The sequence below is a fragment of the Borostomias antarcticus genome, assembly GCF_949987555.1.
Source record: "Borostomias antarcticus genome assembly, chromosome: 22".
In the NCBI taxonomy this organism is placed as follows: Eukaryota; Metazoa; Chordata; class Actinopteri; order Stomiiformes; family Stomiidae; genus Borostomias; species Borostomias antarcticus.
Window position 1 is genome coordinate 8,626,198 of NC_140255.1, and position 24,467 is coordinate 8,650,664.

Below are 24,467 nucleotides of genomic sequence, written 5' to 3' on the forward strand. Positions count from 1 at the left end.
TTTTTATTGGACATGTTTGAAATAGCAGTGATGTCAAACAAAGGTGTTTTTCCCCATATGGCAAACTTGATGAAGTGAACCATGGAAGTTATGATCATCATAATCACTAAAACATATAGTGAAGTCTGGGTGGCTATAGTAGTGTACACAAAACTCTTTCATTGTTCACGAAGACATTTTAGAAAACAAATATCTTCTTACACTGAATAATAAAACAAAAACACAGGCATACAAAGTTGAACTGTACATTGGTTTGCAGTAATAGAGGGCTATTCGACGTCCTATTCCCCTGTCCTTTCATGTCGTGATGCTTCCAGAAAATTACAAATATACTCTCAACATTCACACAGGGATTCAGCATCGAATTCCTCCTAGATCAAGTCGATGGACTTTCCTCTATATCCATTCCTGCAGATACATAGCAGACCTGTGTGCCTGGAGAGGAAAAGAGGGGAAGCTGACAAAAGTACTGTTCTCTACAAGCACTTAAAGTACAGTACATTGTCCACCCAAGGCAGGAAATAGGGACATTTTATGTCAATGATTGGCCTCTTGTTTTTTTGTTTTTTGTTTTTTTTCATCCCCAAAACTGACACCCGCTCCTTTGTTTGATAGTGCCCTGGGGGACCAGCCCTCTTAGAAACACTGTTCAGCCTCGATAAAACCCTCTTTCTCGTGGCCCCCGAGCTCCACCTCTGCGTAGCTGGAGTGGCAGCCCTGATTGCGGAACTTCATCGACGGCCAGTAGTTATTGGTACGTCGCTGTGGGGGGAAAAAGAGAGAGTTCTCTGAAATTAGTTTCAATTAGATTAGTTTCAATTAAAACTAGTTCTCTGAAATTAGTTTCCATTTCTAATTCCTGGTTACACTTTAGATGCAGTTGGAGTAATACGTTGAGTTCCGTTCTAGCAATGTCTTTCTACACCTCTTCTCTACAATTGGAAATATTAGTGCCTCTTTGACGGTAGACTACATCAATAGCATCAGTGAGTAGTAGTGTGTCATCGTGTCTGATCTTTCGTGACATCATCACTACATAGCAGCTTTTGAATGAATTGCCACTTTGTGTTAAAATAACACATTTCTACTTTGAGCATCTGGATCATTAATAACATTTTGATGTGAAATTTGAGTTGATATTATTAGACGGGTTGTAATGAATATATTATATAATAAATGTTTATATTTATTAGAGATACAAAGGCTATTCTGTAACTGATGTAGGCTACTTGTCATGTAGCTCCCAGTGTGTACTCTTTGCCTCTCACCTGCATGAGGTAGAATGGAGGGGCAACAGTGGGGTGTGTGTTGATGTAGTAGACTGCAAGAAGGGTCAGGACCACCAGCAGAATGAGAGCAGCCACCACGCCTGCAATGATAGCCGTGTTCTCCGTCGCCCCCATCTGGCTCGGAGGACCGTTCTGTAAATCTGTGGAAGAGGGAGGTAATGGATAACAGAAGGCATTTAATAAAGCAGATTCACAGAACAGACATTTAACAAGCTTGAGCAACAGTCACTGAACAAAAACACACCACAAAGACAAAAATAGGACAACATCGCCTACAATAAATATGCTCTTCATTAGGCTGAATGACTTTGTAGATCAGTCAAGTTATCAATCATGTGGGGGCATAGGAAAAGGGGGATAATAAAGTACATATCTGTGTCAATATATGCCGTTTTTCTTCAACTGTCTTATATTTAACCTTGTTTTATTTTTCAGCCCCCTAACCCCCTTCCCTCAAGAGGTTTTTGCTTTTTGCCAGACCGCCTTTGTAAATAAGAACTTGTTCTTAAATGCTTGCCTGGTTAAATAAAGGTTGAAAAAAAATCTACTGTGATGCATTGATTCAAGAAAACAAAATGGCGTCTGTGCACTAGTCAATGTGCACTAGTCAATCAGTGCACTAGTCAATGCACAGTGGAAATCAATGGGAGGGTCTTGGTACAAGAAGCGCTGTATTGTCTAAGTGGTTCAGCACATATGGATGAAAATACCCTCAAATGCGGGGTGGGAGTGAGCTGTTCCAGCTCCTGTGCCAGACTCACCCTCAGTGGCTGGGCTGTCTGGGAGCACAGATGAGGAATGCGTAGGCTCAGACGCTGAGTCGTTGAAGGACCCCATGGAGCCATCAGGCCCTCCCTGTGTGTAGTCCTCGCATGTGCCCTCTTTCGCCTGACAGAAAATCGACAACATTGGAATAAGACAGCTACGATTAGGAGAGAGATCTTGAGCTCAGGACATATACAGTAATATACTGTAATTGGTCATGTTGCCACTCTTCGTTCTGTGCTCTGTGATATAAAGCTGTTTGCTTCTTCTTCCTCTTTCAGTGCCACAGGGAAGGTTAGTGAGAAGATGTGCGTCTACCTCCTCAGGACAATTGTAGTCCAGCCATTCCTGCCTGTGGCGGTCGATCCCGTCTGAACATCTGATCCACAACATGGAAGAGAGGGAGGTCACAACACACGCTTGTGACAGCATACAGTACACTTCTCTACAAGCTGCTTTTCACTACTCTCAGTTGCATGTGTGTGAGCACAAATACACACAGACACACACACACATGCATGCATACACACGCCTAACCTTTGCAAAGTGTTGCACCAGCCACAGCCAGCTGTCAAGTTGAACATCAGACAGTGCTCACAGGTGGTGTGTTGAAGACATGCTGGGAGCAGCAGAGAAAAGGCACACTATTACTACTGTAAACATCACCAGTGTGACAGTGTCAGAGAAAGGATTCCCTATTACTACTGTAAACAGCACCAGTGTGACAGTGTCAGAGAGCGGATTCATCATTACTACTGTAAACAGCACAAGTGTGACAGTGTCAGAGAAAGGATTCACTATTACTACTGTAAACATCACCAGTGTGACAGTGTCAGAGAGCGGATTCACCATTACTACTGTAAATATAAACAGCACCAGTGTGACAGTGTCAGAGAGCGGATTCACCATTACTACTGTAAATATAAACCGCACCAGTGTGACAGTGTCAGACAACACTCTGTAGACAACAGGACAGCAGGTTTATGGAAATCTGTGAGAAAGTAGAGGGTTTGGGGCACCGGCGTCTTACTGGGCAGCGGTGTGAACTGGAAAGCGGAGCGGCTGACGATCTTGGTGGCGTCGATCTCAACCCGGTGGTACTCATAGATCGTCCTCCGCCGCGCGTCTGCTGGAATGACGTGACGAACGTATTAAACTCACAGTTTACCACAGGCTTTGCATGCAGGTATCATACCATGCTCCAACACTACAGTATCTACCACAGGGAGTAAGATGGCCGACCTTGGTGGAGGTCAGAGGGGGGGGGGCGCTCTGTCACTGACCTGAGGACTGTGAGGAAGGCAGGAGAGCCATGAAGGCGTCGGATAGCCCCACCTTCACTGGATGCTCAGTGGAGTTAATCCTCTCTACAGGGAGAGGAACCTAAACCAGAGTTGAGGAGAGATCAGCAGAGTGAGAGGGTAGAGGAGGTAGAGGTAATGGAGAGAGAGAGGAGGAGGAAGAGGAGAGATCAGCAGAGTGAGAAGGTAGAGGTAATATATATATAAAGAGAGAGGAGGTAGAGGAGAGATCAGCAGAGTGAGAGGGTAGAGGAGGTAGAGGTAATGGAGAGAGAGAGGAGCAGGAAGAGGAGAGATCAGCAGAGTGAGAGGGTAGAGGTGGTAGAGGTAATGGAGAGAGAGAGGAGGAGGAAGAGGAGAGATCAGCAGAGTGAGAAGGTAGAGGTAATAGAGAGAGAGAGAGTGAGAGGAGGAGGTAGAGGAGAGATCAGGAGAGTGAGAAGGTAGAGGTAATGGAGAGAGAGAGAGGAGGAGGTAGAGGAGAGATCAGCAGAGTGAGAGGGTAGAGGAGGTAGAGGTAATGGAGAGAGAGAGAGGAGGAGGTAGAGGAGAGATCAGCAGAGGGAGAAGGTGGTGGAGAGATAAGAGGAGGAAGAGGAGAGATCAGCAGAGGGAGAAGGTGGTGGAGAGATAAGAGGAGGGATCAGCAGAGGGAGAAGGTACAGGTGATGAAGAGAGAGGAGGAGGGAGACCAGGGACCCGTTGGCAGGGTGACGGACCACTCACAGCCCGGTAGTTGAACACGATGGTGCCGTTGCGATGGAGAGCAGCCTGGAAGGTGAACGACCCCTCCGGCTCCCGACCTTGCAGGTGCACCTTGTCCCACTGCACCACAAACAGGTCACCTGGCATAGGGCCAAGGTCAAAGGTCAAACCGAGGTCAAATTATGAACTATTAAACGCACCAAGACACAATTCCAACCAAAAAAAAAACATATATAAAACCAGCTACTCACTCACCATTGTCCATGTACGTCACTGTAGAGTTTTTGGAGAAACTTGGATCAAAGTTGGCCATTAACGGGGCGATGTACTGAGTGGCTGTCAGCATCCGATGAGTAATCTCCCCGGTGAAGATGAACCCTAGAAGAGACAACTTTTTTTTCACAATTTGTCTCGGTCGGTCATTGTTACATATGACATCCTAATGAGCTGGTAAACACCTGATATACCAGTACTATACCAGTTCTATACCATTTCCTTCTACATGGTACCAAACACACTGCTCATTTCTCACCCTGGAGGGTGAAACGTCAGGAAGATATGAAAACCTGATTTGGACTTGATCAATCTGTGCGGTGCTGTCTAGCGAGTGCACTTCAGGGCCTGAGGCCAGTGTTGAGGCCTAGAGCATTGGGCATGTCTGATATGATATATCTTATCCATCTTGTCTGTGTTTGTTGGAAAAAGCTTAAATAACTGGCATTTGCATCCATTGTCTAAAGCTGCATGAGATAACTGTTTTTATAGTTAAATATTCCGTTGTTGTTTTTTTTGCTATTAGTTAATGAATTGGCCTTAGCAAGACCCAAAAAATCATTTTCATGACATTAGACCTCATGAGACCCTGTGAATTTATTACTTCATCATTTCAGTGTACTGGCTACTGGCTAGTACACTGGCGGGAAATCTTGTCATCGCAAGGGAAGTGGCGTTTTGAGTATCACAGTATCAGGAAGGCAAAGATTCCCCCCACAAAATCTTTACCATAGCGTTTGCGATGTCCGTACTTAAATAATACACTGAAAATGCTGCTCAATGTCATTTACCTTACATGCACAAGAAAGAGCGGAATTAGTAGTGTTTCTGTTTGTATACGTCATTACAGAGTGGGAAGGGTGTTCTTAAAACGCAGTGCAGTTTTGATCATGACCAGAGGGACCGCCAAAGTACCGAGTTATCTCATGCAGCTATAACAGAATGCTACAGGTTTTTGTGCGTGGCTGTAAGCCAGAGCACCTAGTATAGCGTTTATCCCTCCCTCCCTCCCTCCCTCCGTTGCTCTGGACAATGTTGGCCTACATTTCTCTGTTGGCACCACAAGAAGCAGTAGTCCCAGCACACCAAAATCGGCCCACCGATCTCCACTGCACAAATAGAGTAGTGGTGAGAGCATTGGACTCCCACCCGGGAGACCGGGGTTCAAGACCCGGTGGGGATGACTTTATGTTATCATCAGTGTTACTGCTTTAGCCACTGACCACTACCATTCATGTTATGGAAGCTGCTGCTAGTTGTTGTGAGCTCATGAGCTAACTGGCTATCCCACTCTTATTGTGCTGGATTAGCTTTGGAAGCATTGGAACTGAAGTGTCCAGGCGACAAGACCTCTTAATTTATCAGACATTATTTCATGTCATTTCAATTCACAGCTATTTCAGTGGCATGACTAGCTTCCGTCCTACCAGTCATGAAGAGAAACAAGCCAACCACGCACATCAGCCAGGCTGGACCTGGCCAGATTCATGCTATGATAGGGCCTAGTGTATAAGCCATGCGGCTCAGGGATTCAGAAATTATTTCAAGAACACAACCCTGACCTTATTATGATTTCAGAAAACGGGCCATGTCCAATAGTTTTTATGTGAGGGAATTCCTAATTGAGCTAGATGAGTAATTTTTGGGGCTTGGGTTTATGTCCAAGGAGACTCAGTGGTTAGCATTTTCAACCATAGCTGTGGTACAGAATATGATTTTTTAGAGAGTGCTCTAGATTTACCATTTGTAAAGTGTGTCATCATTTTGATGGGTTTTACATATAGGACCATTTAGTATACATTAGCTTGACCCTGTTTATATTTGCTTTCAAGCTAATTCAAATCACTATACTGTAGCACTGACATCGTGTACATTTTGCTTACCTCCTGTTGCTATGGTGATTTGTCTCAGGTAGTGTCCATAAAAAGGGAAGTCAAACGACAGTGCCACCCGCTGAGGAGAAGAGTACAGAAAATCAATTAGACACTGTGGACCTGTGATTGTTGCTGCTTTGGTGTGTGTGTGTGTGTGTGTGTGTGTGTGTGTGTGTGTGTGTGTGTGTGTGTGAGTGTCTTACCGCTGCCTGTCGATGTGTGTTGGACAAGATGCCATGGACTCTGACTTGGCTCTGTTGAAGGGCACTCAGGTCTACCCAGAGTTCCTCTGTCCGTTTTTCCCCAGGTCCAAAGCTCTGCCACCTGTAGTACCGCTGAGAGTCCTCCTGCAAGACAGAGGGTGCTGTTGAGCACAGAAAGATTTTCTGAAATTACAAATTAGTGAACTAGTTTGTGATGTATCCTGAGGGAGCCAGGGAGGCTGGCTATCAATACAAACATTCTCTGGAATAGGAACCTTTGCTGTGTTGTTGTATTGACTGCTCATGAAGCAGTTTCTTAATGAAGAAGAGTAAGGGGCTAGTAAGGGTGCAAAGTAAACATGAAGAATCATCCATTCTTCTCCGGTTCATGCTGTAGCAGTCGGGGGGAGCTGTGTGCACACAGTGTCCTCGATTTGGGGTCGCAGGCCTCTGACGGACGTCAGAATCACGATCACAGTGTGCCGCGGCTCTAGGTGACAGAGAGCAATGGCCCTGAGGTTTAGGTGTGCGATGAGAAAGTGGAGCAGTTAAACGCAGTGTTCTCACTGGCGTTCCGGATGCTCCATATACAGCAAATGACCCACTTTCCCTCCACCCCCCCCCCCCTCCCACCTCCATTCCCCTGAACACAAGCAACTGATTCTGGGGAATCTCCTGGCCTGAGTTCTCAAAGTATCCCTCTGTATCCTGAGTATGATTTTAGGATTAGTACCACAGAGTGTGCTGGAAGGTCATGCTGTGACTCAAATACACACACACACACACACACACACACAAACACACACTTCTCAAGGTCACGCATTAGATCCATAACTACATGAACTGAACATTTATGTGCACACACACACACACAACACAGCCATGCTTGAACAAACACTAAGTTGGCAGGAGACAGCGACGGTCTGTTTTCAATTTGTACTGCAGAGGGACGACGATCAGGGGGAAGTACAACACAATTTATCTGGTGGAAACTTTATATACATGGTTGTAAGAGACAGAATATACTAGTCTGCAACGTTCACAAACACACACACATCCACACGCACGCACGCACGCCCACACACACACACACACACAAACACACTGATTCTCAGTGGAAAAATTAATCCATGGAAACTCGCAAAGACACCAAACCCCATCCACCTGTTTTAGATTTTCCAATAACTGGACTTATTCCAATAACTGGACTTTGACCTCTAGGTTCACAGCGCCAAGCAGGAAACCCTGTGATGATTATGGCTGAATTTGTCCCATTCAGTCTCGGCAGCTCATTGCCCCTGAGATGCAGTCATCCTCATTGATTGATGAAGCGTGGTATCATTGCCTGGTGAGCCTGGCTAGCAGAACGGACAGGATGACAACTAGGAAAGATTAGTCTGGGGTAGGGAAGGAATGGTGTTCAGTAGAGTATGTCGGGGGTAGGGAAGAAACAGGATTCAGTAGAGTTTGTCTGGGGTAGGGAAGAAACAGGATTCAGTAGAGTTTGTCTGGGGTAGGGAAGAAAAAGGGTTCAGTAGAGTTTGTTTGAGCGAGGGAAGAAACAGGGTTCAGTAGAGTATGTCTGGGGTAGGAAAGAAACAGGGTTCAGTAGTTTGTCTGGGGTAGGGAAGAAACAGGGTTCAGTAGTTTGTCTGGGGTAGGGAAGAAACAGGGTTCAGTAGTTTGTCTGGGGTCGGGAAGAAACAGGGTTCAGTAGAGTGTGTCTGGGGTAGGGAAGAAACAGGGTTCAGTAGAGTTTTTTTTTATTTTATTTACTTTTTCAAGAGAGACCTGGCCAAGATAGGCAGCTGTGCAATCCAAACACAGAGTTGCAGACGGAAATATACAACAGAAACACAGAGATGCAACAGTAATACAGTTTACACATGTGACTTGGTGATTTGGCTAGATGGCAATACGCTAGTTAAAAACATGAACATTCAACCTTCATAGTGGATTTAAAAACATCTATTGAGACCTGCTCCTCAAGTTTGAGATCATTTTGTAACATGTTCCAGGCAGAAGGAGCCGAATCACTAAAAGCCATTTTCCCCTTTTCTGTTCTGACTTTGGGAACAGACAGCAGCAAGAAGTCCTGTGATCTTAAGGAGTATTCTCCAGTACTTTTTTGTAACATGTAGGCACAGAGGTAAGAAGGAAGAAGACCAAGAATTGCCTTATAAATAATGATGTACCAATGAATAAGTCTATGAGTAGACAATGCAGACCATCCAACCCGATCATACAAGGTGCAGTGATGAGTATGATTTCTACAGTTTGTGATGAATCTCAAAGCACCATGGTAAACAGTATTGATTGCATTGAGGCACTGAGAGGAAGCATGCATGTACAGAACATCACCACAATCAAGCACAGGCATGAATGTAGCTGCAACAAGTCTCAGTTTAACCTCAAAAGAAAAACAAAACTTATTTCTGAAATAAAAACCCAATTTCAGCTTCAGCTTCTTCACCAGGAGCTGAATATGTGGTTTAAAAGAGAGACCATCATCAATTAAAATTCCAAGATACTTGTATGAAGAAACAATCTCGATGTCTTTTCCCTGAAAAGTGACAATTGATGGTAGGCTCAGTGGCATTTTTCGTGTATTTGTGAACACCATAAGTTTCATTTTGTCAGAATTTAAGGCAAGTTTCAGTTGGCACAAAGTATTTTGTACAACATCGAAAGCAGTTTGCAAGTTTTGGAAAGCTTCGGCAAGACTTGCAGCACAACAATAAATAACTATCGTCAGCATAAAAATGAAGATTTGCATTAGACACATTATGACCCAGACCATTAATATATATAGTAAATAAGAGGGGACCCAGTACTGAGCCCTGGGACACCCCCTTGCAGATACTGTAGACAGCACATCAGACATGAGGCCATCAAGTTTAGTGCATTGATTTCATACAGATTAAAGTTCACAAACCATGCAACTGCTTGCTCTGAGAGATCTGAAAGAAGCAATCTCTGTTTCAATATATAATGGTCAACCGTGTCGAATGCTTTGGAAAGATCTATAAAGAGTGACACACAGTGCTGTTTGTTGTCTAGGGCAACAGTAATATCATTAACAACTTTCAAGGCTGCCGTAATTGTACTACGTTGTTTCCTGAAACCTGACTGGGATGCAGATAAGATAGTGTTATTATATAAGAACTCTTTAAGTTGTTCACTTACAAGAGCTTCAAGTACTTTGGCCAGTGCTGACAAATTTGATATTGGCCTGTAATTATTTAATACTGTCTGATCTCCCCCTTTTAACAATGGGAGAACATAGGCTGATTTCCAGATTGCCAGGATTTCTTTACTATCTAGGGTGAGATTAAAAAGATAAGTTAACGGTTCTGCTATGAAGTCAGCTGCCATCTTCAAAAAGCTAGGTTCTAGAAGGTCAGGACCAGCAGATTTTCGTGGGTCTAACACTTTAAGAGCTTTACGTACTTCCTGTACAGAAAAGTGGGAAAAGCTGAAAGTTTCACCAATATACACAGGTTCATCAACAGCACAGGGTTGCATGGAAGTGGAGGAGACGGAGTCAAACAGCGAACCAGAAGATACAAAGTGTTCATTAAAACAGTTTAACATCTCAGATTTGTCATAAATTGTAACTGAATCCTTCGTTATACAAGGAGGTAGAACATGGGAATCATTGTTCACAGACATGGACTTAATACATTTCCAAAATTTTCTAGGATCATTAAGAGATGCAGTAATAGCAGACAAATAAAACTCTGACTTGGCCTTTTTGATTAAAAAGTGCATTTGTTTCAGTGTTGTCTAAAAAGCCAATCAGTATCAGACTTGGATTTTCTTGCTTTAGCCCAGGCTAGATTATGTTCGCCAATTAGACTAGAGAGCTCTGGTGAGAACCATGAGTTATCCCGCCCCTTAACTCTGTACCTGCAGAACGGGGCGTGTCTATTTCTGATAGAACTGAACCCATCATAGAAAAATGTCCAGGCTCTTTCAATGTCAGAGATGAGTTCTATCCTGCTCCAGTTAAAATGAAACAAATCATGTAAAAATCCCTGCTCAATAAAAAGCTTTAGATTTCTTTTATAAATCAAAGAAGGTTTTGTCTTTGAAATCTTAGCATTTCTAATAGCAGGAACAACACAATGATCACTCAAATCTTTGCAAAAGACACCTGTGACAGAGAATTTATGGGGGACATTCGTCAATATTAAGTCAATGAGAGTAGACTTCTGAGGGCATTTATGATTTGGCCAAGTAGGTGCATTAATCAACTGGGTCAAATTTACTGAGTCACAATAAGATTTAAAATCATCAGACACTGGTTGTAACCAATCCCAGTTCAGGTCACCAACCAGAATAATTTCGCTATAATGCAACTGAGATATAAGCTGAGTCAAGGAAGATCTTTGACAGCAGATGGAGGTCTGTAGCAGCCAACAACAGTGATTCCATGATCTTTAGTCATTTCAAGATTTAAAACTACAAGAAATTGTATTTAGTAGAGTACGTCTGGGGTAGGGAAGAAACTGTGTTTAGTAGAGTTTGTCTGACGTAGGGAAGAAACTGTGTTTAGTAGTTTGTCTGGGGTAGGGAAGAAATTGTGTTTAGTAGAGTAAGTCTGGGGTCGGGAAGAAATTGTGTTTAGAGTTTGTCACTGGAAGAAATGCAAATCATGATTGGAGTGAAAAGAGGCCATATTGGTGAGCTGGTGGTGGTAGTACTAATAGACATAGCAGTTCTTTATTAATCCCTGTGTGGTAGCACAAGTAGTAGTACTACTTTATTGACCTCCTGGTGGTAGCAGCAGTACTACTACTACTATTACTTTATTTATCCCTGGATGGTAGCAGTAGTAGTGGTAAGTAGTAGTAGTAGTAGTAGTAGTAGTAGTAGTAGTAGTAGTACTTTATTAAGCCTTGAGTGGTAGTAGTAGTAGTAGTAGTAGTAGTACTTTATTAGTACTAGTAGTAGTACTTTATTAATCCCTGCGGGGGAAACTGCACTGTTACAGCAGCAGAGGACAACAACATACAAGCACAAGGAAGTAGGGATTATAATGAATGTTCAGTGTGAATCGCTCCAGAATCAGCATCTCTCACCACCACGCGGGTCATGTTGTCCGGCAGGGTATCGATGGCCACACCTCCACCCAGGGCACTGCGGACAGCCCGCGTCTGACCACATGTGTGGGCTGGCGGCTGCTCTCTACAGCCTCTGCTGTGCATCCCAGACGAGCCCTCATCTGACGGCAGCCGGGATCCTTGCGGTGTTTCTGGACAAAACACGAATACAAGTGTCTTTCAGAAATAAGGTAAAACAAAGGGTGCGTTAAAGGAGAATGCTCAGTTTTGACAACCTGGACCTTATTTACGGCATATTATAAGACGTTTGACTCACCAAGATAACTTTGGTGTAATTCGGAGGCCTGTAGAAGAAATTTTAAATCCAGCGCGAGCCAAGTATATCCATGTAATGGCGGTGGACGGGGCACTGAGAATGCAGCTTCTAAAAAATCTATTTTCTAATATATCTTTAGAAACAAAATAGCTTCCACACTTGCTCCAGCACACATGCGCACAGCGCGCAGACTGGCTATTCTCCGTTACATCTGTAGGCTACACTCGCGGCTCACATTCTCTACTCTACGATCGGCTTGTTGGTGCCTGGAATATTGTGTGCAATATGCCTGAATATTTATCAGATTTTGAGGATATAGAAGATGATTTAGAATATGATGGACGCCGATCATAGCGTAGAGAATGTGAGCCGCGAGTGTAGCCTACAGACGGAGAATAGCCAGTTTGCGCGCTGTGCGCATGCGTGCTGGAGCAAGTGGGGAAGCTATTTAGTTTCTAAAGACATTTCTAAAGATCATATTACAGAGGCATGTGAAAAACCACAACAAGCCCTCGCTCTATGCAAGCACAACTAGCGATTCATTAAGACAGATTGATGAAAACAACCGTTTCGCGGCAGAAAATAGATTTTTTAGAAGCTGCATTCTCAGTGTCCCGTCCGCCGCCATTACATGGATATACTTGGCTCGCGCTGGATTTTAAATTTCTTCTACAGGCCTCCAAATTACACCAAAGTTATCTCGGTGAGTCAAACGTCTTATAATATGCCGTAAATAAGGTCCACGTTGTCAAAAACGAGCATTCTCCTTTAAGTAGCTGAGTGTTCAGTGAGCGAATGCTCACTCTGAGCGGTTTTTTTTCTACTTAACGGTCTGCTCTAACAGCGCTGAGTTGCTAGGAGACGAGAACTTTAATCACCACTTGTTGTCTTTCTGCCACTATAGCTAACGTAGGTCCAAATGGCATCCTTGCCGTTACAACGTTAGCGTAACGTCGGCAAATTATCAAAATGGAATTTAAATGTAATGTTATTTATTTACCTTCACTTATACGTCAAAGTTCTTCTTCGGTTACAAAAACGGATGCATTTATTTGCCATCCGACAGGCGTACCAGCATCCTTTCGGCATCCATCTTTATTTTATTTTTTTGTTCAGTGATGATGATTATGACGTGGTTTTTGGCTCAAACAGATCATAGTTCAAAACTGCTCACTTGTGCCCTGAGCAGCTCAGTTAGAGTGTAATTGAGCAACCCGTTAAGTGAATTCTGATCACTGATCGCTGAGCACTCAGCTACTTAACGCACCCAAAGACACCACAGCAGAGAGTGTCAACATTAGATACTTTTTTTTCCTATGGCATCCACGTTTCTGGACAAAACGCGAACACAGGTGTCTTTCAGAAATAAAGTAAAACAAAGACACCACAGCAGAAAGTGTCAACATTAGATACTTTTTTTTGCTCTGGCATCCAAGGACGAGCCTAAACCTTAGCTGGTCAACCAAGCAAACCACAACGGGTAAAGCATCTCACAGCCAATAGAGGTGGGTGTCTGGAGTCATAGCCATACAGTTATACGTTACTTACTATCTCACTATAGAACAGAAACAATCGTAAAACCATGCGTGTCTATAGCCCTGTCTCTAATTAGAAATCGGGATCATAAACACACAAACAGATGGATGTTAAAACGTTTATCAGCAGAACGGGTCTATAACTCACAAAGGAAAACTTGCAGGAGAGGAAAAAAACTATTGACAGTGCCAGGAGACTCCAGCGCAACAGAACCACACGTGTCCCCGGTGGTTGAGTCTGCCTGTCTGTTAGGTCCGACATGGCGACGCGATTCCTGCTCAGCACATCTGAGCCGTTGGCAACAGAGACGGGATTGATGAGGAACACAGTGAGTTTGTTTATTCCAGCTCCTCTCTCTCTGGAGTTAGACTCACACTTTCACGTCATGTGCACTGTGCATATACTGGACCACATTTGCTGTATACTGACAGTATCAACTTGTATGGGTTGTAAGCGAATTGTCTCAATTGGTTACAGGTGAGAGGAATGGCTTGTTTTTGTTGCAAGCTGATTTGCACATACCTAAATACACACACAGGAACCACACATAAACACAAATGACAATAGAAAATGCTTTGGTCTGACCTCTCAGAACGCTCTCAATACACAAACTTTGAACTGTCCATCAACAACCCCTTTAATCTGGTGAAATCTCTTTGTGTTGATGCCCTGCGTGCTGTTTATGTCACAAAACGTCAGGATGATTGACCACAGTGATCAAGTCAACTCGAAAAACAAATTAAGTCTGGAGAACACTAAGCTGAAAAATGAATCAGTTAAAACGTTAGGACATTTTACTCAACAGCTACTGGAGGTTGCTGCAGAATTGTGCCTACAGTACAGTTCATGTACAGGAAACCTTCCATGTCCTCAAAACACCAAAGACTAATGTTTATGTTGTCTTCTTTGCTTTTAAATCCATTCTGTCACGGAGCACATTTTACTGCAACTTTCAATGCAAAATGAAAGATCAGCAGAAATGGATGTGAGCATTCTGTATCCCACGGTCACCAGGGCTCTCTACTGTACCTCCTAGTTTCTACTGATATGAACCAGGGCTCTCTACTGTACCTCCTAGTTTCTACTGATATGAACCAGGGCTCTCTACTGTACCTCCTAGTTTCTACTGATATGAACCAGGGCTCTCTACTGTACCTCCTAGTTTCTACTGATATGAACCAGGGCTCTCTACTGTACCTCCTAGTTTCTATATGACGAGCCACCGCTGGGGTACACAGCAGCATTCTGAGAATGAACACCTCTGACAACTCCATATTACATTAGATTATATTAAATTAGATTAGATAAAACTTTATTGTCACTGCGCAGAGTACGGGTACAAGGCCAATGAAATGCAGTTAGCATCTAGGCCTAACCAGAAGTGCAGCAGTATAGTATTATTTACAGATAAGTGCAGGGAAAATAAGTAATACAGCATAGGTGATGCTAAATGATTGACACTGGAGAGAGAAAATACAAATATTACACATGTAAATATTTTTTAAATACGTATACAGAGGAGAGGTGAAAAGAGAGAACAGAGAGTGCTCATGTAAGGTTGTATGTACAGTATGAACGGCATATGTACAGTCGGTTATAAGTACAGTAGCATTATTTGAACAGTCATGTAGGTGGTCCAGTCTGTGCAAAATCTGAATAGTGCCAGAACATGTTGGTTAAAGTGTTGTAAACAGTGCAGTAATGAGTGCAGTGAAGGTTTTGGAGCGGTGGTGTGGAGTCCAGCGGGATCCCAGCCTCGGGTGGAAGAAGCTCCTCCTGAGCCTGCTGGTGGAGGACCAGAGGTTCCTGCTGGTGGGGGACCAGAGGTTCCTGCTGGTGGAGGACCAGAGGTTCCTGCTGGTGGGGGACCAGAGGGTTCTGCTGGTGGGGGACCAGAGGTTCCTGCTGGTGGGGGACCAGAGGTTCCTGCTGGTGGGGGACCAGAGGGTTCTGCTGGTGGAGGACCAGAGGTTCCTGCTGGTGGAGGACCAGAGGTTCCTGCTGGTGGGGGACCAGAGGGTCCTGCTGGTGGGGGACCAGAGGTTCCTGCTGGTGGGGGACCAGAGGTTCCTGCTGGTGGGGGACCAGAGGTTCCTGCTGGTGGGGGACCAGAGGTTCCTGCTGGTGGGGGACCAGAGGCTCCTGCTCGTGGGGGACCAGAGGTTCCTGGCACGCCTGCCGGAGGGGAGGAGGGTGACAGGTCCATTGTTACGGGCGGGAGGCATCCGTGAAGATGTCTCTCGCCCTGCCCAGGCAGTACTTGTGATAAATGTTCTCAATGCCGGGTATCTGGGTTATGTTATATATATATATAGGCTGCTGAGATGTTTCTCTGATGGACGTCCAGGTTCACGTCATCAGATACTGTTACGACGATGCAGGGTAAATACAGGATGAACGTGCATAATTTGGAGAGAGAGAGAGAGAGAGAGAGAGAGAGAGAAAGAGAGAGCGAGAGAGAGAGAGAGAGAAATAGAAAGAGAAAGAGAGAAAGAGAAAACAGGGAAGAGAAAGAATTGTCACATAGAAAATAAAGACAGGATGTTGCAGTTAAACATAATTGGAAATCAGGCGTAGTATTCTGAGAAATGAAAACACAGAGAGATCACAGAGAGATCACAGAGAGAAAGACACACACACACACACACACACACACACACACACAGGGGAGGTGGTTCTAATAAGTGCTTTTGTTTGATTTGAGTGTAGCGAAAGAAAGCATCTCACAATGAAAGCCGACCAACTGGGTCAGTTTAGCTGCACTTGTTTCCACCCAGAAAACGTGAGGTCAGCATGTGGAACGGGAGGACGAGGCAGAACACATCTGACCGAGAATTTGGACACCGTCATCCACGGTCAATCGGCAGCTCACAGTCCTCCTACATGTCCACGCTTGCCAAACATCGGTGTGATGTGTCCACACCTGCGGTCCATGCTGCTGGTTAGCACCTCCTAGGGGCGAAATATTCCAGCAGTTCGTTTGAGAAGCCACGGTCCATACAAGTCAAGCTTGTAGAGGATGATGACTTCTCTGAACTTCTCGCGGCCGAGGGAAAAAAACACCGCGCTCATAGACCGCTCCGGTCGGAACAGCGGGTGCCTCTGCCCCGTTTCTTTGACCTCGGGGAAAATACACAACGTTTTCCCGGGCCTGAAGCAGTTCGGTGACAAGGTTCTTTCTAAGAGCGTCTCTCATGTGCGTCTCTCCGGGAATCGTATCCCCTCAGGGCCCCAGCGGTGGTCATTCATAACCGGTGAGACCCGCGTCCTCAACCAGCAGGTGGAACAGGCCTGAGTCACGGATACCCGGGTGTAGCTCAGAATCTCGGCCTGTTTAAAACCTGACATTAGAGTGGCGGCAGGGCACGTGTGCACTAGTTACAACAGGCAACACAGCTCGACTTTCCCAGCAGCTTAATCAACCAAACGCCACCAATAGAATTAGAGGACTATTTCTACCATGGGACAAACAAACAAACATATTGGAAACGCAACACACCGGGATGGCAGATGTGATGTCAGCCCAGAGCTTTCCCTGGTTGCCTGCATTGCGGCAACAACCTTTGAAACCTGGTGGGTGTCGGGAACACAGAGAGAGAGGAGCCGAAGTAGGCCAAGCATTCCTGGACACATGTGTGAATATATTGCATAATGTGAAACTATATATGTCCTGTGTGCAGCTCATTCACACACATGCACGAAAGGAGCAGACAGCACACACACACACACACGCACGCACGCACCTACAGAGAAACAACTCGAGTCCATTGTAACTTAGTGTCCACATGCTGTCACTGAATTCAAATGAGGTCACCCAGAATATCTCTACTGTCTTTTGATCAGCAAATCGTTTACGTCATTGGCTAAGGACATCAAATTGTATTGCTGTATTTGTATCCAACTATACGTGGAATCCATCCAAAACAAGGTGCACCCTTTCTACAAGAATTATGGTATAATGTGGTGGTCCACTTACAGTAAAGACTCAAGATTTAAATAAATAAATAAAAATTAGGACGTTTTATTTTTAGAGACAGGCCTATATTCAAAAACTGCCCATGGAGTGATGAGAGATGGGAGAGACCGTTGTCATGATGCAGCTACAGAGAGAGCAGTGAGCAGCCGTGCACAATCACAAATACAGGAAGCTGGGAAATAAGAACCCAGAAATGGAATGGGGGGGGGGGTATATGGATTCATCCAAAAAAGGGATGATAGCTGGAACTGTAGACAGACCTGGGAAGGGATGAAGGACAAAAGCAGAACAAGTGAGTAAAACCACTCCTGATAAAAGGTGATGGATACTGTATATTCAAGGCAGAGCAAATGTTGCTCCGCTGTGCGCATGTGTGCTGGAGCAAGTGGGGAAGCTAAAGACGAAGGCCTACGCTCTATGGAAGCACAACTAGCGATTCATAAACACAGATTGATGAAAACAACCGTTTCGCAGCAGAAAATAGATTTTTTAGAAGCTGCATTCTCAGTGCCCCGTCCACCACCATTACATGGATATACTTGGCTCACGCTGGATTTTAAATTTCTTCTACAGGCCTCCGAATTACACCAAAGTTATCTCGGTGAGTGAAACGTCTTATAATATGCCGTAAATAAGGTCCAGGTTGTCAAAAACGAGCATTCTCCTTTAAAGTTCTAAAGGGAGACGCCAAACCTTCCTTAAATTATTAAGCGAGGCAAGCTACTAACTACTTACTGTATAACAAAGCAAGGGACACCTGGATTTCTGTCTTTATAATAAGACGTGAATAAGTGCCACACATCAAAGGCGTTCAAAGGCGTTTACATTCTACAAAACCATTTCAAGGAATGGTCATATTCAAAACAATACCACAGTTGACAGTACAGTTTACTTGGACGTCGTTGCCCATTGGTTCCATTGAAAGGGTGCATATTGGTTCATAGTGCATCATTAAGGTTAGTTCTCGGGAGGCAGAGCGTCTGGCTGGGGATCGTAAGGTCCCCGGTTCAATCCCAGCTCCTGGCGTTGTGCCGAAGTGTTCTTGAGCAAGACACTGAACCCCAAAATTACCCTTCTGTGACATGGTGGTGTAGTACCTGGTACTGTCGCCTCAAAGCAAGAAGGTCTCCGGGTCTTTCTGTGCAGAGTTTGCATGTTCTCCCTGTGTTTGTAAGGGTTTTCCCCATAAAAACCCAATACCAACCAGGCCAGGTCAAGCCTGGCTTATGTGCGTGGCTGGCTTGTTTCTGTTCAGGACTGGTAGGACGGAAGCTAGTCATGCCACTGAAATAGCTGTGAATTGAAATGACATGAAATAATGTCAGATACATTAAGATAGGTCTTGTCGCCTGGACACATCAGTTCCAATGCTTCCAATGCTAATCCAGCACAATAAGAGTGGGATAGCCAGTTAGCTCATGAGCTCACAACAACTAGCAGCAGCTTCCATAACATTAATGGTAGTGGTCAGTGGCTAAAGCAGTTACACTGCTTATAACATAAAGTCATCCCCACCGGTCTTGAACCCCGGTGTCCTGGGTGGGAGTCAATGCTCTCACCACTACTCTACTTGTGCAGTGGAGATCAGCGGGTGGGTTTTGGTATCCTTCTTCCAGTCCCTAGTGTGGGTTGGGGTTAGAATAAGGGTTGGGGTTGGGACAGGATCTGACCTATAAGGCAAAGGGTAAAGGTTGGAGTGAAAGGATGAACATGTGGAGGTTTGGGGTATAGTCCCATAAAGTCATCCTCACCGGGTCTTGAACCCCTGTCTCAAGGGTGGAAGTCCAATGCTCTCACCACTACTCTATTTGTGCAGTGGAGATCAGCGGGTACATTTTGGTGTCCTTCTTGATTTTGGTGTACTGGGACTACTGCCTCTTGTGGTGCCAACAGAGAAATGCAGGCCAACATTGTCCGCAGTAACGGAGGGAGGGAGCGAGTGATAACCGGACAAACGCTATACTAGGTGCGCTGGCTTACAGCCACGCACAAAAACATGCAGAAGAACAGATCGCTAACGCTGTCCATCCCTGGCGAAGACGGACAGGAGTGCTTGGATTGGTCCCTGAGTGCGGCCCATGCACGCTGCCTACTGTCTGCTCCCGGCTGCCCTTGGGGGAAGGACAACGGGATGGGTCAAGAGCAGGAGAAGCATTTCATCGGCGACCCTGATGCATGTGTGCGTGTGCATGTGCTCCTTGTGTCGCCAATTACTCACGTGTGTTTGAGTCAAGTGCACTTGTGTACGACGAATAAAGAATTCTTCTTCTTCACATGTCTGTGAAGAACACTAGATTTCACAGGCCCCCTTGCTACAAGGTTTCAAAACCAGTGATGCACTCCTGTCTACAAAGGCACCTACTGTACTATCATCTTGGAGCATGTGCTTGCTTTGCTCCATAACCAAAGAAGATGCAATATTAGCCTTAACCAATCAGAGTTTCATGTCCCCCATGGGTCATGTATTTCTCTACTGCACAGGTGTTTCCTGGGTAGGCATGCTCACAAATAGAGAGCGAGCACAGGGCTGATCCACGCCACGTGACGGTCGCAGGACGCAGGGCAGATGGACGCAGGGCAGATGGACGCAGGGCGGACAGTAACGCGTTCTCCTCGACCCCGTTGAGATGACACACACAGGTCCAACACGGGGCCCTGAGGAAACACGTACGGGGCTGTCTGTCTCCACACCGAAGGACGGTCCGGCAGAGAGACACTCTGATCTCTCTCTCTGATCTCTCTCTCTCTGATCTCTCTCTCTCTTTCTCTGATCTGTCTCCCTCCCTCTCTCTCTCCCCTCTCTCTCCCTCCACCTCTCTTTCTCCCTCCCTCCCCCTCTCTCTCTCCCTCTCTCTCTCTCCCTCTCTCTCCCCCCTCTCTCTCCCTCTCTCTCTCTCTCTCTCTCTCTCTCCCTCTCTCTCTCTCTCCCTCTCTCTCTCTCCCTCTCTCTCTCCCTCTTTCTCTTTCTCTCTCTCTCTCCCTCTCTCTCTCTCTCTCTCTCTCTCTGCTGCGGCTCCTGGCTCTGGATCGGTGCGATGGTCGGGGACCACAGGAGAGGATGGAGAAACTAGAGCAGTGCTGATTGTCGGAGGAGGAGGAGGACGAGGAGCGCAAAAGAACGGGGGCTGCTAAAAATATGGCATCTCCAAGGAGTACAGAAATACACACACACACGCACGCATACACACACACACATATACACACACACACACACACACATACACACATACATGCATACACACACGCACACACACATACTGTACACACACATACACACACACATACATACACACACACACACACACACAGTACAGTACACACACATACACTCATAGGCACACACTCACACACACACACATACATACACACACACGCACGCACTCACACACGCACACACACACACACACACACACACACACACACACACACACACACACACACACACACTGGCCAATGAGAGTAGGCGAGAAATGAATCCACCTTCAAACTGCCTTGCTGGCCTCTGACTCACAGAGATATATTTCAAGGAAACGATTTGTCTCACACAGATGTTCGCGGCATCAAGGGTTATTGGCATCACCGACCACACGCGCGCACACACACACACACACACACACACACACACACACACACACACACACACACACACACACACAACACACACACACAATCATAAATAGGACAAGTAAATGTAGGCTGCACGCACATCGAATGCCAAGTTAGACACAAGAATTGAAAATATTCCTTCTAACTTGTAATCATGGCAACACATGCAAACTGTGTAGCCTACTCACATGGTGTGAGTGCGCGCGCGTGTTATCAGAGACAGCCAGAGCATCAGTGGCGTTGCCTTTATCGCAGTATTCTGTGTTATGCTGCGTTGACAGCTTACACGATTGTCAGTACAGTATAGCCTACAGCACGATGTTACCTGTTACAATCATGGAAGGCGATATAAGCTCTTAGCCTACCTGTTTGCTCCTGCGCCCAAACTCTCCCCAACTCTGCCTGAGACAGACAGATTAACAGGACAGTACACAGCCCCATGTCCACGAAGGCGACTTGTCACCCTCCTTCCTTCCCCCTCTGTCTCTCCTTTCTCGTCTTCCACCCTCCTATAGTCCTCTCGCGTCTTCACAAGAGGGGCAACTACTCCTCCTCCCCCACCTTTCGCCTCCCGTCTCTCTCTCTCTCTCCCCTTTTTTTCTTTGACTTCAGTCAAGTCTTCCTGCTTTTTCTTTCTCTTCCTTCTCTCTTCTCTTTCTCTCCCAGTCGTCGTTTCCTCGTCCTCGTCACTCTAGATTCTGGGATGCTGTAGTAGTCATGGCAATGCAATCGTTGACAAACAACTGAAGAAGTTGTGGAAGTTGTGCCTTTTGCTTATCTTTAGCTCTTCTCTCTCTCTCTCTTTCTCTCTCTCACTCTATCTCTCTCTCTCTATCTATCTATATCTCTCTCCGTCTCTGTCTCTCCTGAGCAGTGCTCTGGATTTGAAGCAGACTACCCCATATAGTAAATATTTATATATTTCTACATTTCTCCTTCCTTCAAAACAAAAGAGCTAAGACTCTAGGAATATATCGCCCCCGTGTGGAAGTGTAAAACCGAAATAAATGAGTCACCGGTGTTCTTACAGCCCATGTTACGAACTAGCCTCCGGCGGCCTAAATATAAATTGGTGATCAGGCATAGCTGCCACTCAGTAGACTTAATATAACTCAACCGGTGCTCCGAAAATATAGTGGAGACATTTTGGTTTAGGTCTGTACTAACACGTGCAGGCGTTCGTATTATGGGTCAAGTGGTGCCAGTACTAATATTTAGACTCTGCTACATTGAGTGCCGTCCAATCGCCATGGAGACGGGTTGGAGTCGGGTAATCGTGTATAGCACGTCTTTGGCACATTTTTCCGATGAAGGGGGAGCAAAAACCCAGCACAGCTGTTGGGGATGATTAAATGTCAATACTCCCACAGACTGTCTAGCTGAGAAAAACACGAGTTCTATTTCATTCTCCTGAAAACAGACTCACGCGCGCGCGCGCGCACACACACACACACACACACACACACACACACACACACACACACACACACACACACACACACACACACACTTACATATTGAATGCACATTGAAACAGTGAGATTAAATGCTACCAGAATGAATCATTTGTGCTGACCAGAGAGGAGCTAGGAATTACATTAAGATGCAAGAGGGTCGGCCTCCTTAAGGAACGTTACGCAAGGTCCCCAGAACGTCCCCCCCTTACCTGGGTAAGACCATCCTGATTGCGCGAGCTCACTTCAGTTCGGATCTGCGCAGTGAAGAAGGGCGCAGCCTGCGCGATCAGGTCTCATGGGGATACGCTATCCTCAATATCTAGAGTGACATTTTTTTCTCATGTGTACCATGCATCCCATTAGTCCTAACATCAATAGGAATACATTGCATTTATGGCACGGTTGCACAATGTCAACTTTCGTCTGCAGCGGGTGCCCACAAATTGCATGTGACTGAAGTGGCGGCACGCGCGCACCCCGCGCAAGGCAGACTTGTGTTTGTGTAGGGGCCATTACATCCTCCACATATGCGTTTAACCGTAAACAGAATCCACTGAAAGCTACAATATTACTTCGATCAAATCGAGAGGGACCAGTCAAAGAGGTTCACCAAATGATATGATTCTTTCTGGCTGAGGAATTATTTTGGTGACTAATGGCTAACTCTTGCTCTAGATCTTCTTCTTGACACTTTATTTCCCTTTACCTGGCACCCGATGTGCAGGGCTGGCTCCCATTATAATAGGCATCAAAATCCATTGTCCTGCTCCAATTGGAAACAGGTTATAGAGACCATGATTTAAAGCCTTACCAGAAATTCCATATGAACATCTGAGAGAGACTAAAACAGGATGGAGCCATAAGAGGCAGTCTGCTGTGAGCTGGAGTTCTGGGAATGCTCCTCTCTGTGTTCATTGCACCTGCAATTGGTTGTCATCAGTGTGTTGACAAGGGATTGTTTGGCACAACGTCATTTCAACATGTCATTTCCAGTTTACAAACATCAATCTCTCTGTAATGACACATGTGGAGTCTTTCTGTCTGCAGGCAATTATCTCCTGAACCGGGTGCTGTATAAAGTTAACATTCAAAAAAACAAACAACTTTTATTGTCATAGTGTTTTTTTAATGCAACACACTGTGATGAGGCACACAGAGCGGCGATAGAATGATGACATTTTCCTCTGCTCTTCACCCATCCTGTTGTCCTTCCTCCAAGGGCAGCCAGGAGCAGACAGTAGGGGGACACGGGACCAATCAAGTGCTCCTGTCCGCCTTCATCAGGGACAGACAGCGTTAGCAGTCTGTTCTTCTGCATGGTTTTCATACTGGTTTCTTTGGGAGGAAACTCTTGTGAACACAGGGAGAACACCCACACTCTGCACAGAAAGGCGCAAAAGCCTTCTTGCTGTGAGGAAAAAGTACAAGGTACTGCTCCACCATCTCGGTCTACCTCCTGAGCTACGTGCCGCCCCATTCGGGACCCTAGGACGTGCAGTGTCGCCTGTGAAGTTGTTCTGGATCGGCGGATCTCCACGGGTGCAATGCGGGTAAAAAGTAGTTCCGCGGGGCAGGATACGCTCAGTGCTACGGTCAACCACATGCCAAGGGGTGACTTACAATCCCACCAGCTAGTGTAACCCATACATTTTGGCATGCCCAGGGCGGGATTCGAGCCCACGTTAGCCAAACTCTCCCGCTTTTGACGCTGATACGCTGACAGTTGCGCCAATAGGGACGTCTCTCTTGGAGGGTCTGTAAGCGCTCCTTTGAGGAGTGAATTTCACCAGCTACAGCTACTTTCACTCGCTTACACCCCTCTAAACTCACACCACACCACTGGACATCCGGGTCACGGCACCAATGTAACTGTCGTACTCTCATCTGCGTTGTGTTCAACACATGTTAAGGGCTTGTCCAGGGCAGGATTCGAAGCCACGTTCGACAAGCTCTCCCTGCTTGTGAAGCGGACACGCTGACAGTTGCGCCAATAAGGAGGTGCCTCTTGGAAGGACTATCAGCGCTCCTTTGAGGAGTGAATTTCACCAGCTACTCCACATTTCAGTCGGTTATACTAGCTAGCAACAGCAATGGCGCTTT

General features: G+C 45.6%; 1 protein-coding gene across 1 annotated transcript; it reads right to left on the bottom strand.

Annotated features, from left to right (window-relative positions):
* Positions 1-636: 636 nt before the first annotated feature.
* Positions 637-21,369, bottom strand: plxdc1 (plexin domain containing 1; the record flags this gene model as incomplete). Its single annotated transcript, XM_084455943.1, has 13 exons — positions 21,276-21,369; positions 11,495-11,667; positions 6,411-6,554; positions 6,217-6,286; positions 4,316-4,438; positions 4,082-4,200; positions 3,338-3,437; positions 3,085-3,180; positions 2,592-2,673; positions 2,373-2,433; positions 2,051-2,177; positions 1,269-1,429; positions 637-762 (listed from the first exon to the last, which is right to left on the bottom strand). Exons 1-13 carry the CDS (start codon positions 21,349-21,351, stop codon positions 637-639), a joined length of 1,458 nt encoding a protein of 485 aa, XP_084312069.1. The 5' UTR covers positions 21,352-21,369.
* Between the last annotated feature and the right edge of the window lie 3,098 nt (positions 21,370-24,467).